Source organism: Thunnus thynnus, chromosome 6 (genome assembly GCF_963924715.1).
Source record: "Thunnus thynnus chromosome 6, fThuThy2.1, whole genome shotgun sequence".
NCBI classification, from domain to species: domain Eukaryota; kingdom Metazoa; phylum Chordata; class Actinopteri; order Scombriformes; family Scombridae; genus Thunnus; species Thunnus thynnus.
The window spans coordinates 22,158,822-22,174,264 of record NC_089522.1 but is presented as its reverse complement, the minus strand read 5'-3'; the positions used below and the strand labels follow the sequence as shown (position 1 = coordinate 22,174,264).

At 42.1% G+C, this 15,443-nt stretch overlaps 1 protein-coding gene across 1 annotated transcript in view; it reads left to right on the top strand.

The window, feature by feature from the left end:
• The window catches only part of fgd (faciogenital dysplasia), a 54,727-nt gene that overhangs the window by 22,668 nt on the left and 16,616 nt on the right, over window positions 1-15,443 (top strand). Inside the window, exons 2-4 of the mRNA XM_067592662.1 lie at window positions 9,675-9,845; window positions 12,503-12,704; window positions 12,973-13,585. Of these exons, the coding sequence (XP_067448763.1) occupies window positions 9,675-9,845; window positions 12,503-12,704; window positions 12,973-13,585 (986 nt within the window). The remainder of the gene's footprint in view (window positions 1-9,674; window positions 9,846-12,502; window positions 12,705-12,972; window positions 13,586-15,443) is intronic.

Below are 15,443 nucleotides of genomic sequence, written 5' to 3'. Positions count from 1 at the left end.
TATAACAGGCCTCTCCTTGTACAGTGATTTGTGTGTGAGTGTGTGTTCATGGTTCCTGGTATGTCTTGGCTTCTTGCTCTCATGTCTTAGCTAATTCTGCCTTCCACAAACCTCAGTTTAAAAAGGTTTCGGCAGTTTAAATTTCCATTCATTCCTACACAGAATGTTAATTTAGGTTTCTTTCTCATTGGCATTTAAATGTGTTCTCAGTTTTCAAAGATGAGTGACTCATCTAAGAAATTGCATCCAAGTGAACTGGTGTCAAACACTTTGTTCATAAGTTGAGACAGACTGACGGGAGCTCCTTGCTGGAGAGCTCCCATTGCTGACGCTGCCTTTCAGGAGCCAAGTGACACATTGAAAATGATTCTGACGTCAAAGGAGGCACGTTGGTGTTGAGTGCACAGTGACCTTTTTGTCTCTGTGTGAGTGTATGTTGGTAAGAGTCCAGTGTGTATCAGCACAGATGATCAGCGACAGGGGCAGATACTCTGAGTTGCCCTCGGTTCCTCACCCTTTTTTCATCAACCCAACCCTTAACATTTACACACCTTTTTAGACCGACCAGACTGGACTGAACTGGACTGGAGTGGACAACACATTGACCTGTACTGGGCAGGGCTGCCCCGCTCTGGGACACTTTGACTGTCAGCAGGCTCATAGACACTCCCCTCCTCATGCTGACATCCATCCTGCCTGGAACAGATGCAGGGTGGTGCAGTGGGTACCCTTCCACCACACCTAGTACTACCACAGTTATGAGAATGGAGGCCAAGTCAGGGATCAAAAGACAAAATTTGATAGTTTTATACTTTGACAAAGTTTGTAAAAGGAGAATGCATGGTGTGGCAGGATGTGGAAGGAAGTGGTGATGAAATAGTACAGAAACAATAACTTGATTGAGCGTTTAGTTCAACACAAACGTGTAGTTCGAGTCTCACAAATTTGACACTTTTCTGTTTTTCTCTCAACTGTTTAATCACATTATCCATGAATTACTAGATAATTCAAATACTCATTAGTTATAGCCTTATACACAAACATGTATGTATAAATATAAACATTGTAGAACTTTCTACTGGAAACCTCTCCTCCCTCTAATTTCCCCATTTCCTCTCATAGTAAAAACGCCTCTTTTCCTACAAACACGTGCATATGTGTGCTGGAAAAGCTGGATTGAATGGACACGCTCTACATACACCACTTCCTTCTGTTTTTGTGTCGGGGGAGACTGGCCTTACCAGAGGTGTAATTCTGTGGCTGCAAGAGGTGTGTTTTGGTCGTCGATGAAATGTTCTCTCAGTGTGGGTTTGCGTTTTATTTGGGAAAGGGAATGATTTGGCCGGCAGAGTTTTTGGTAGCCGCTGAATGTTTTTCTGCGGTGGCAGTGTAACACTTTGCACCGCGCTGTAAAACGTTCGCAGATCACAGTGTAATAGTAGCAATGTTGACATAAGTTAAGTGTCAAAGTAATTCTGCGGTCTGTACTGCATATGGGTTTCTATAAAGTGAAGCCACCAGGCTTTACAACAGAACGATGTATGCATGTGCATGTTTATGTGTGTGTGCATGCACATGTGTTAGTGTGGATGCATGCATATGGAGATTGGTGTGTGGTTAGCTCTTGGAGACACTGTACTCAACATCCTTTAACGTGTAAGTCATCAATCAGTCAGCAATTTATCAATCATGCAGTCAACCACATGACCAGTTTTTAACTGGTTCTGTCCAACACAGTGATTGGTTAATCCCATCAATCAATATATGGTAAAATAATCAATGCATTCACACTTCAGAGACCCTTAGTCAGTATGAAGAGATCCAGAAGATTAAACTGCATAAATCCACATTACAATATGGCCTCCACAGGAAAGGGTGATGATTGAAATTTGTTTTGAAAATGCTATTTCGGGCTTTGGGTGCTGATGACTCATGGATCGGACCTGTGTTTGTTAAGACCTTTCCCATCCCCAGTGGGAATGGAAAGAGCTGGAGTATTTTTTCCAGCATCAGTAGCTAGAAATTTCCCTTGTTGGTGAAGGTGTGTTAATGTTTAGTAAAATGGACTGAGAGGCGCAGCTTTACTCTGATTGTCATGCGAAACAGCCAGTTGGTTTTTAACATCACACAGCTACAGTAGGCTTCAGTTGTTTGTGGGACAGTTGGGCAGTCATCTCCAGGGGCAGGTTTGTAAACCCTCTTGTTCTCTTGTGTGTGCGTGTTGTTGCCCTAATTGCCAATCTGTGTCTGCTTCCTTTACAGTAGCGCTCTGGGCTACTGCACCGCACTGCATCCAGACAAACAGAGGCTCACTTCTCTGCACCCTGCCTCATAAAAGCCTCTTGTAGCGCTTGTGGTTGTGGAGGGAGGCTGTGAATTAGAGAGGCCAGGGTGCATCCAGTCACGTGTTTGATGATAAATATGAAATTTTAATCACCCCATCGTCATGTTGTAACATCATTGTGCTTCTTACTGTAAACTCTGACTGTTCCTTGTGACCGGTACTGTATCTGTGAAGTTGTCAGCTGAATTGTAATGGCCTTGATTCATGCTATTGGAAAAAATGTCTCAGGTCAGTGACTGTGTCATACCTCACCCCCTGCTTCTCTTCTCTCCAGCCACAAAGGACACAGCAGTGTCTGGGGAATAAAGCCAGTCATTTGACCAAAGTATTATACTTACCAGCTACCATTGAGTGTTGGGTGGTGTTTCCTTTCTCCTCTGCTCCCGTCTGTAGCTCTAAAGGACAACAGCCAGGATGCTTTCTGATTTATTCATTTCTTAGGACATTATATAAGCCCACTTTTGTCAGAACTGTGCTTCTACTAACAGCAAAAATATTGCTTATAGTTCACCGTGACCTACCTACTATATTAGCAATATAGATCAGCGTTGTTGCCATGGCAATAGCCTCTTCTTTGGTTTTCAGGGCATAGTGAAGGAGAGCTCTTTTATGGGTGGCTTGATTTAGCCTGGGACTCCACAAGGATGTTGCCGCTGTGATATTAACTCGTCAGTCTTTGTTTGTGTTTAGCTCTCTCTACTTGTTGACAGTTACAGTGTATCATTACCAGAACTGAAAGCAGATGAGCCTATTTTTTTCCTGTTGCACTTAGTCTCTACAGTACTGTATATCTGCTGAAGACGAACAGAGCTCATTGCTGTTGTGCATTTTCACACTGTTGCCTCTGTCGTGCTTCAGAGTTTCTAGCAAAACTGCCCAATTGTACTTTATCCTATCCCTCTATTATTACTCATTTGCATTCTCCATTTGTTCTGTGTTTCCACAAGAGTAGGCTATGACTTTCTTCAACACTTTTCAGCCATCTGGTGCCTCCTCGTCTTATCCCCCCCGAAATCGCATGGTCCTAATCTGTGGGAGCTGATGAAATCCTCCCACTTAGTGAGGGAGACATGTCAGTGTGCCCGCTGTGCCCGCTGACCTGATTTAGGGGGAGAGGACAGCACTAACAAGATGACTTACCTCCCTCCCCTCCTCCTTTGCCCACAGCCCCTGGAAAGCCATGAAAGCAGTGAAACTTCAGGAGCCGCTTATTCATAAAGAACACAGAAATCTCCACACTGATGGAGGGTTTGATAAAAGAGAATGTGTGTGGTTATGATCACAGAGCGTGATGAGAAATGGATGAAACTAGATTTGTAATCTGGGACCAGATGCTACTGTATGTGATTGGATAGCTGTTGAGCCTTCTGTATTTGTGTGTGCATGATTGCATGCACGTGTGTGTGTGTGTGTGTGTTTTAATAAACCTTGTGGTGAACAGGGAGTTTGGAGTGTTATTACTTTATGAGAGAAATCTGCTGATTGTCAGAGATTGAGGATGTTGTAAGTCCTGGAGGAGCTGTTGTTTTACCGACACCAATATTTCCTCTCTCAGGGTGTGTGTATGTGTGGGATAGATCCTCTTAAAGTGATACTCCAAACAACTATTTAAGCATTGATCTCTCACCTTCTGTTGGCTTGAAAGGTGGTTGTTTAATGTTTGTGGATTTGTCCTTTGCTGAGCTCGGCAGCTATGGTCAGCTTTGATTCTTGTTGGTTGCAATGAAATCTAATACTGACACCTTTCAACGGGTACCAAAGATACCAAAACATCAACAGAAACCTCTAAAACCCCTGCTGCAGAATGAGCAACTTCTCAACTTAATATCTGTATGCTCAGTGTGTTCCAAGCAGTCATATTTTTGGTAAAATAAAACTAAATGTTTCATAAATGTTCATAGGTACTTAGGTTGTTTTATGCACCTGAGGCCATCATTAGCTGAGGCCAAGGCACTTTGGTGGCTAATAAATACATGTAAGCGCACCTTCCTTTGTAACATGGAAATGTCTAGTTCTACTGTTTACCTTGCAATCATTGTTCCGCCATGATAACTTTCTAGAGCATTCAAATCTGTCCTCATAATATACAAAGCTACTGTGCAATATTTTGGCTTTCAAACTCATGACTCTATTCATCCTCCAGCTGAACTTCCTTGATTGTATTTCACTGTCTCACCAGTACATGACGCACTGAAGCAACAGGGCGACTTTCAGTCTGAACGCCGTCTTACTACATACTTAGATTTCATCCTCTTGTCTGGGATAAGGGAACCTGTCAGCTTTTGTATTTACTGTTTTCACTTTCCCCCTTGTGCTTTCCTTAAATGTATGTATTAAAGCATTTGTTTCCCTCTGTGGAAGTCTCACTCAAGGTTTCAACTATTGGCGGGGTTATAACTGAAAAGTAGATCAAGGTCAGAGCACTCATTACTGTCTGCTGCTGCACAGGGAGTGGAGAGACGGGGTGAGGCGAGAGGAGATATGTGGGGATATGGAGTGGTAAATGACATGGTATTAAAACTAATGGTGGCGGTCGACCTCTCTGTCAACTCCACTGCTTTTGCTTTCTCTGCTTTCTTTTTGCTTCCTCACTTTTTCACCCTGTATTGCTATGTTTTCTTCCTCTTGTAGAGCACCAGCATTGAGCACAGCATGTGAGAGTTTAGAAGTTAAGTGGGTCTGTGGCTCGATAGCCATTAAAAATCTAAGACCCATTAAATGAGAGACTGCCTCTCTTTGACTCTTTGAGTCTTTCATAGTAACAGGATTGAGAAACCAGATCAATATGTTTCTGGGCAGAGGAAGGGAGCAAACACATGGACACAGACAGAATGAGAGGAGCAGAGCAGCAATAATACAGCAATGCAGAGACGCTGGGATATTTGATAGTGATATGGGAATAATGAGGTGCCATACACAGAAAGAATGTCATTGGGGTTCAGCTACGTCTTGGTGAGGAATCGGGGGGTGGTTGAAGTGATGGGAGTGGGGTTGTCAGCTCAGCCTCACCAGGGGTTGGTTTGCGGGGAGGAGACCTGATTGACTGGCTGCCTGACTTTGGAGACAATGCTGAATCTGAGTGATCTGTCTCCCAGACAGCACTGGGGCGAGAAGACTGTACTCAAGGGATGATGGGTAATAAATGACTCTGAGGGGGTCGCCTAAAGGCTGACAGTGACTGACAGCCAGCGAGGTTTGTGCATATCCTTGTGTATGTGTGTTTTCAGTTTGTGTGTCTCCTGGGAGTTTGAGGAAGGGAGAGTGGAAAAGTGAAGAGTTTGTTCCAAAATGAAGCATTCACCTTTTTTTTTTTTTTTTTTTTGGTTAAAAACAGCAGCCATGACACACTGGCTACAGTCATGATAGCTAAGCAAATTATGGGTTAGCACTGAAGACTATTTGTTAATGAAATGGGTTGTTTTTTATACTCAGGTAGCAGTTTGTTCCCCAAATAAGTATAATTTTGGAATGACACAATGCTATGTATTCATTTTTTTCTAAAGCTATTATTTTAATTATTTTAAAGCTATTCATGACTTATATTTAGTAGGGCTGGGTATCAAACCCAAAACCCTTTTAATTGACACTGACAGAAATGTGTCAGTAGCACCGAGTAACCCGCCAAGTACCAGAAGCTGGTATTGAATGTCTAGTCTGATTCATAATCTTGTTTAATTATCCTTTGATCAGATAGTTCATGATTTAAAGCATCATTTTAGATTGTGTTTTATCTAGACAAATTTCATGCGCAGCTGCGTTTGGTTAGTTTTAGAGCTTTGGACTTTTTTGTTAAATGTCACTTAGAGTTTTGCAGAAAAACATTTATATTCCTCAAAGTAAACCATTGAAAAAGTATTGTTATGGTATCTGTACCAGAACTCAAGTATCAAACAACTTGGATGCTCCAATTTTACTAACCCATAATTTGATTGGGTAGCTGAAAAGGGTTTTTTTTTTATCATGGCATGTCTTAAATGTGGGTTTAGAGAGTGACTCTCACTGCAAAAAGGTGAAAGCGCTGTAACACAGACTATGTAATGACCTAACAGTGACATTCCAGAGGTTTTTCTCTTGTGACAGCATCACAGTGTCACCAGAGATTTGGCGGAGCCACATGCTTTTCCCTCAGAGGGCGAGAGTTTCTTTACGTTTCCAATATGTCAAATACCTGAAGGTGTTTGAATATTTCTGTTCAGAAATATACTGTAATGTCGTCTTTCAGGTTCCAACTCAAAATATTCGCTTGGCTCTCTGGATGCTTCTGTTCTCTTCTGAGTGACTGAAGCGTGTGTTTATATGACAGCCATGAATGAACAGGTACAATAAGATGTCAGGTTACTTGGATCACCCAATTAAACGGATGTACAGTGACAGAAAGTGGCTGAAATTGTTTGAGCAGGTTGTCATGGTAATGGGGAGCCTACAGGGTGGTGATAATGTCCTCGGACATTTAATTCCTGTGTAATTGTCCTATTCATCCGTCTCTCAGTAACTGGAAGTGAGCAGAGGAAATTAATGAGCTCAGATCCGCGTTCTCCTGTGTGTTTTTTTTTTTTTTTTTTTTTAGAAAATCCCTCTTAAAACGACACAATTACAATATTAATCTCATCTCCTGGATGAGATTAATCTCCCTCTGAGTCCAAAATGAATTATGTGAGTGACTTGTAACGTTAAACACTGTTTCAGTTACTGTCAGTTTTTTGCAAGAACAGCATTGGAGTCCGTTGTGTTGTGTGTGTGTGTGTGTGTGTTTTTAGTAAAGCTTTCATGCTTGGATCACTCGGCTGCACAGTGACACACATGCACGTCACTTTGACCGCGGGAGGAGGAACCTGGATCAGGTTTGGCAGGTGATCAGACAGGTGCAGCTCCTCATACACACCTGGGAAAGGAGAGGTGAATGTGTGAGTGTGAGTGTGAGTGTGAGTGTGAGTGTGAGTGTGAGTGTGAGTGTGTGTGTGTGTGTGTGTGTGTGTGTCTGGGCGTAATTCAGGACTGAGCTTTGAAGGAGTTCTTTAGGGTGTGTGTCTGTGTTTGTTTGGCACAAAGACTAGTCTCGGTTGCACACGCGCACTTTGGCAGACTGGGAGGGCAGGATTTGTTTAGATATTGACGGGGTTGTGTGGGAGATTTTTCCATTCACTTGGTCTTTGGACTTTGGATATGTGAAACTGAACAGTTGGAGGCAAGGTAATGTTCGTTAACCAGCTCATTTCTCTGAATGTATTTTACAACTGACTACTTATGTAATCTTCTCTATGTATTCTAGGCTTATATAAACTTTAATAATAGTTACTGTGTCAAGATACCTTCACTGTGATATGAATTATAAGTTAGAGGTGTAATTTACTTCATTTATTTAGTTCACTGTACATTTCTGGGGTGAAGGATGATGTGTCAAGTTGTTTTTTTTCCTTGGTTTTAGAGATTTTAATTAGTAAAAACTGTGAGTGTCAGCTCCTCTCTCCGCTGTGTCGTCAAGTTCCTGTTTGTTGTGAGACAGTTTGATATGAGGGCCAGGTTTTTCTCTCAGGTAACCATGGCTACACTGAGTTTCCATAGGTACCAGCCCCTATGCCGCCGTCTTCCATGGCTGTTTGTTTTTCCCAGGAACGACCCCAGCCAGTCTTGGGTCAAAGAGTTCTTCACTAGGCTAGCCATTTGACTGAGGGACGTGCTTGCTCACTTGATCATAGGTCAAGCTTTTCCTCTGACTCAACCCACTAGTCATCTCTGATTTAGAGATAGTAGAAACCATGGCAAGAGGCTCATAATATTTCTGTTGCTAGGGACCAAATGAAAGGATAGTCAGAGTGAATAGAAAGCCTACCCAAGATTTGTGATCCTCTGTGAGGAAGACACAATTTCATTTTTTTTTCATCTCTGTATTCTGTGGAGTTTATAAAGCTGTTTACAAGTCTCATCTTTTCCTCCTGCCTGCTCTTATTCGGCTGTGGTGCAGAGATGGTGGGAAAGCCTGGAGTGTGCCACATGGGGCAGACAGCGTAACAGGACTCATTACTGAGAGAATTCTCTCCTTCCACTGCCTGGAGCACGGCTGAAAAACACCAAATTAGATGTGCCAGGGATCTTGTGGAGGCTTGGTGCAATTTCAGGCTGTAATCCAGTTGAGAAAGAGTTGGGATGACTAGATTCAATCCATGAGCCTGAAGGAACAGAGCTGTGCGGTTGTATTTTGCATAGTTATTATCATAATCTACAGAGGGACATCTCTTTGTTGCATTGGACACATGCAGCAGATGACAACAATGCCAAAAACACACCACAAAAAGTGGTTCTGCAGCATCTGCAGTTCACTCAGAAATAGACACACACACATGCACACAAAGCGTTGTTGTTGTTGTTGCTAAAGCTGGATTTCTCTTCCCTTGACTGATCTACAAAGATCTTCTATTCACAGTTGACTGTAAGGTCACCACCACATTTCCATTATAACTCTGAGGGGACTTCTATTCTGCTTTTTGTCTCTCTGTCTGGGTGTCAAGCTGTGTATTCAGTTTATATTTTTTCCCCAAAGTCATGGAATGTATCAGTGTTTATTTTCAACATCAAAAAAAGGATGAAAATCAGTAAATAGCGGCTTGTTTGTTTGCGTTGAAGATAAATTTTGGTGCATAATTAGCACCTCATTTCTATTTTCTCACCACTTTCCTCACAAGAGGAGGACCTTATATTCTTGTTCCAGGAAACAGAACAACCTTTGAAAGCCTGGTGAAAATCAGCTTAAACAAATCCGCTTCTTATGCGAATTTTTATGTGTAATTCAGAAAAAAAAAGCAATAAATGTCAGCTTTAACTGTAGTTTGTACCGTAGATGTCATATAATACAGCGCAGTATCTTCTAAAGACAGTAAAGGTCAGATTGAGCAAACCAAAATCACAGCTTCCCAAGGATATAATTTTAGATTACTAAATACTACTACTACTACTTTCTCGCACACACATACACACACACACACACACAAAATCTATGTATAGTCAGTGTCCAGAGAAGATTAGATGTAGTCAATCAGATACGGGCCTATCAGAGAGTGTGAGAGAAACCAATATGCAGCCTCTACAGCTCGCTGTCTGCTGCCTCGGGCTTGGTGTCAGGATCGATGCTGCACAGCTTCTCTTCTCCTCTCTGGTTCCCCTGCTCTCTGTCCAAGGGCAACGTCCTGACACACACACACTGAGCTCAAGGTCATTCATCCACAGTCCTGTCACTGCACCGCTGTTGCAGGATTACTCTGGGTTGTGCATGTTGCGTTTTAGATGAATCTCATTATATTGATCAATACCTGATAATGTCTTTTCATCTCTCCAGATCTCCCTGCCTCCTCCCTGCAGTACCAGTGTGGATCAGTGGACTACCTGTGTTCTCCACGGCTGGTAAAGAAAGGTCCGACCCCCAGACCATGTCACGACAGGCCTGCCATCAAACCCCGGCCCCAGCCCTCCACCTCACCCAGACCGCCAACTGCACAGAAACCTCAAGGTAAATTACTGAGACAGAGTGCGGCCCCCTTCAAGGCCGGTGTTGACATTGGCGCGGTCATTATAATTGAAAGGTGCAGCAAGATCAGACCCTTGCTATTGAGCTGTCATTTATTCTGCGCTGACAAACACTCCTCCATAGCACGGTGTGTGTCGGCCGTCTGGCCTCACTCTGTCACTCACACAGCTCAGTAGGTCACCTCTGCAAGAGCAGTCGGTTTAAAGGAGGTCAGTGGCTCCCAAGTGTTTATGTTTTGGCATTATTTGTGGAATGCTACATATAAACAACGTGTATAGAAATAGAAACGTACTGGGACATTACACCCTTAACTTGACCCCAATATTCAAGTGGTTCATAATTATTTAAGGTTTGCTGGAGGAAAATGGTGAGAATGATCATCCTTTTTTTATTATTTCACTATATAATATCTGTGCTGTTAATAAGGACTATTTGATCATACTGTTTTGATGATGGTGAAAGCATTGTGGAACACGTCGGTACAAAATCTCCCATAGGTGTTCAGCTGGGTTGAGATTTGGTGACTGCAAAAACCATAACTAGGCCTGCACTAACAATTCTTTTCAGAATCGATTTATCTGCAGATTATTTTTCTTGATTATTGTTTTGTCCATAAAATGTCAGAAAATTGTGAAAAATGCTCATGAAAATTTCCCAGAGCCCAAGATGACATACTAAAGCTGCTATTTTTATTCAAGCAACAACCCAAATGGAAAATTTTTCAGTTAACAATGATTTAAAACATAGAAAAGCAGGTTTTTGTTTTTGCTGGAAAGGTTAATGAAACAATGAATCAGTTATCAAAAAGGTTGGCGATTATTACAGCTGTAGCCATAACAAATAATTCATATAACTTTAATGTTATTCAAACTAATCAGTGATCGCTTGTGTTCTGTATCCAAGCATTTCCATTCTTCATGTTTCTCCAGTCATTAATTAGGTTTTTTTTTCTCTGCTTTGTCACCCTTCTGTAGTTTCAATGCAACGTTCACTACTCCAAACTCCAGATACTTTCTATCATTATTACTACTATCATTATACTCTCAGGATGACAAACCAGTGGAATAAAAACATCTTAAAACATCTATCAAAATGAAATAAAAAGCCTGTAAAAATGAAAGTAGGTATTTCTGCCAGGTAGGAAATACCCCCCATCAAAATTGACTACCAGTAATAATAAGGTGCTTAGAAAGAAAGAAACTAATTGTATCATGTCTTTTTTCCACTAGACAGAATAAGCACAATGTTCACGCAAAATTAGTAATGTTTTTTAACACATACAGTATTTCCCACCTTACAGGATGAACTTCCTCACTAAAGTGTTTTTATTCCACTTGTAGCTCATCCTGAGAGAGCCGTTAAATCAGAGCAGCAGCAGGAAAGTAGGGCAGTAACTCAGGAGCAGTGACATTTTGGATTTAAATTTGGATCTTAGTTCCTCTGGTAAAAACGCAGGTATTGTGATGCAAGTTCCTGAGTCACTTGAAAGGCTCTTGTGGTCTAAAAGCCCCAAATGTTGAAACATTTTACTGACCAAGACTTTGTTTTCAAGTTCCTTTTTATGCAATTTTTTAAAAATTGTGTTTGCATGTGATCACACCACAGCTCTTCAGACACACACCTACTCCCGATTCCATTAATAATAAAGGTAAAAGACTCATCAGTTAGTTGATGGACAGAAAATGTATCTTTATTTGATGGTCAATGAATCGCTTGAAACATTATTCAAGGGGGAAAAAAAGAGTGGTGATCACAGCTTCTTCTATATGAGCATTTGCTACACAGTGGGCCTCAACATGTTGTTGTCAACGTAGCCACAGATATACAGTAAGTCTTGTTTTAATGATTAACTAAAAATGTATTTATTAAGAAAGATAGAGTGGTACTCTGTATGTATTTTCTGTGCAGTACAACATGTAAAAAGATATATTTAAATAAATAAGCATAACCTCATTTCTTATCATCTTGGTTTCAAGAGTCAGCTGAATTCTCTGAATGACAGGTGAAAAAACTTTGAAACTAAAATGTCCTCACTTCCACAACGTCATTTGCACACACGCAGTCTATCAGTAAATTTCTCTTCAGACAAGTCTGGTTGTTTTATCAGACTGTGACAAACACAGACACAGAGGAAGTGCTCGAATTAACAACAGTAACATATCATCACATTTCCTGCTTTCAGACATATGTTTCCAAAAACATGCAAATGCAGACTCGACAGTGAAATCATAAACCCATAGTCTGCAGGTATGCCTGAGTGCTTTTAAAACAGCTTTCTCATTTCTCTGTCTGTGTTTTTTTTTTTTTTTTTATTTAACTGGAACCGTGGCTGTATGCGTAAGCCGCGCTCATCTCAGCATCCTGTTCTGAAATAAGGAAGTTGGCAGATAGTTGAAGCTTAGAGTTGGTCTCGCTCTGCACCGTTGCTATATGTTTCGGTCTCGGACTGTGTGTTTTTTTTCCTTTTGGAGTTTTATCTTTTTACTGGGAAAGAAGCAGGCTTAACACATGGACATAGCTATGGAGGTTTTCTCACTTGGATTTATACGTGTTACCTGATTGCTTTTGTTAATGTCTGCAGCCTCATGCTTCTCTCTTGCTCTGCTGTTCTTCTCTTGTCTGGACGTCTGCATCCGTAGTGCCCCCTAAACCTGCGCACCTGCTCGCCCTTGGGCAAGACAAGAAACCTAAGAGGATCCCCCCTGCGCCCTCGAGGCCTCTGCCAGCACCCCCTCCTCCGCCTAAACCAAAGCCCAGTCTAACCCCTCCTGGCCTGGGAACACAGCCACAGAGAGAGGCCCAGAAAGTGGGGCTGCTCATCGAGAGGTTCGAGAATTCAAAGTAAGGGCAGCAGCTGGAAATTTAATCAGAAATCTTGCTTGGCTAAACTGTTGGATTCATATTTTGTTGTGTAGTGGTCAGATATGCGTATATATGTACTGTAGATGGTGTACACACTCAGAGAAGTTTCATGATGTTTACCAGTTGCTCGAGTTTTGTGGTTTAAGAGTGGAAGCAAAGAAAACTTTAAAATGTATTTTCTTCTTTCCAGTGTGCAGCACCGTGTGTTGATTGCTCATTTGGCTTTTTTGTTGCTGTTTTTTCCCAGGGTCCCCATCCTGGGGCTGCTCCCACACTCCCAGCTTCACCTGTGTCTGAAAATGGACACTGCATCTGACATCACTTCCTCCTGCGGCCAGGACACCACGGCGAAGGTTGCAGGAGACTCTTCCCCTGTAGACAAACTTGCACTTGGCACCTCGGAGCGGACTGACGAGGTGTCTGAACTTTCCCGTCTGGCTTCTGTGCACATCGACGGCTCAGATGATGCCCCGCTGGATGACTGCACGGAGGTCAACATCACACACAACGTTGGTTGCCTTGACGATGTGGAGCGGGAGGAAGGCTCCTCCCACGAGCTCCTGGACAATCCGGACTCCTCGGAGCAGAACGGGAAGATTCCTAACCGGGACAGTGGCATCGACAGCCCGTCGTGCGCCGTAGAAGGGGAGGTGTTCCCCAACGAGGACGCCATCGATGAGGAGGATCATTACGACAGTGTCACTGAAACGGAGAGTGTGTCCTGCGTTACCCTGGGCAACAAGCGAGATTCAACGCAGGATGAGGACAGTGACTTGGATGAGGGGAGCGGTGGAGAGATGCACTCTCTGACAGACACACAGACTGGGTATCTGACAGATACGCACTCAGAGGCGCACAAAGTGAGTACCTCGCATGCTTAAGCCTCATCAAGTCATAACCATAAACCTGAACGACCATAATTTAAAGTCTGATTAAACCCCCCCCCCCCCCACACACACACACACACACACACTTCTGAGGTGGTCATTAGTGTTGCCTCTATGCCCCCCACTTTTTAATTTATATTTCATGTTGCATCATAATTTTCATAGCACATTTAAACTAAGCACATCCTGCCAGTTTAAATACTTCATTTCAGACATTCAGACTGCCTTTCATGTAGTGGAAAAAGTAGCCTGTCTCTATTATTATCTCAGCCTGGGTGAACGTTTTCAAAGAATACTTCAGCATGAAACATTATATGCTATTACAGTCTCAGTTTGGCTTGTATCTAAAAGCAGCTCTGCTGTTGCATAAAAGGATGAATACCTGTCCAAAAGCTGAAACAGGAGCTTGTGATGGCTGCTAGATGAAAGAGTCCAGAGACAGAGATCTCCCCACAGATGAGCTAAAGTTTCAGTTTTCTCTTGTCCTTCAGCCTGACTATTGATTGTAAACAACACTGATACCTCGAACAGTGCACATACTCTTCCTGATGGCCTATATGTGAGGTCAATATTCCCGTTATTTGAGGCCCACAGTTTGTGAAATAGAAGCATCAGGGTAAAGTCTTATAATATACCGGAATACCAAAAAAAAAAGATACTCTGGAGGTGGCAATGGAAAGATTTTAAAAGAGATTTTAAGACAAAGTGCAGACCAACACGAAAAATGTTGACAGCAGAAACTCACAAAGTTTCAGTCATGTGCAGCTGCATGGCATCACTATTACATTTGTCAGCAGAAGTTCTCCGCGCCTTTTAATTTCTGTAAATCACACCCAAAACCTCACACGAATGTCACACTGAATACACAAACGTACGGCCTCTGCTGACTCCCCACACCCACAGTCTTCTGGGGAAAGGTATCACTGCTCTCCAGTGCTTCCTGATCCCAACCCTGCTGTGCAGAGGAAGGGTGTGTTATGTGTGTGTTTGTGTGTATTTGTTGGTCATTCTGTGTGTGTGTCTGCATGAATGTCTGTGACACTACAGCTGACATGTTAATAGCTATAAAATGACAGTCTTGTTACAGAGGATGTGGTTTGTTTCAGTGGTGTGTATGTTTTGCTGACTTTATGTCCCATCCTCTTTGCAGACAATGAGAAGTTTGACTTTCTCTTTTATTTGCAATAGTTAGAACTGCTAAAGCTAAATGTGATACAGCACATATTCTCTGGTGAAGGTTCCCCCTCTTATCTATGCTGTATGTAAGTGCGTGCGTGTCTGTGTATGTATGTTGGAGGCAGCTGTTGTGAAACCCACATTGTCACAATAGGCAGTTAGGATGAATTGTATCAACAACATCATTTCTAATTAATCATACAATTGTTTATGTAGTCATATAGAGAGTCCTCTATTCAGTTTCACTACATCAGCCAATAAGCTTTTGAATTAGTTTCATACTGTAGGTAACCACCCCTGAGCAACACCAGTGACTAAAATAGAGCTTTGTGAATTTGAGTTTTATCTGACGCGAAAGCTGCTGACTGTTGCCTCAGCCACACGCTATAACATTTTGTAGGTTTGGCCTTTCTGAAACTAAGATTCCCTCCAGGCATGTTTTAAGACATAAAAAAAATACTCTGCTGAGAATAATAATTTGTTTCTAACACAGTTTTTCCAACAAAAAAAAGTTTAACATGATAAAATGTAATTTACTCTTTCTCCCTCATTGATAAATCATGAATCTATTAATATGCTGTTCATTTAAAAAGTAAAATTGCTGGACACAAGATGTTTCCTACTGAAGAGTCACTGATGACTAAAGGCTTCAGGT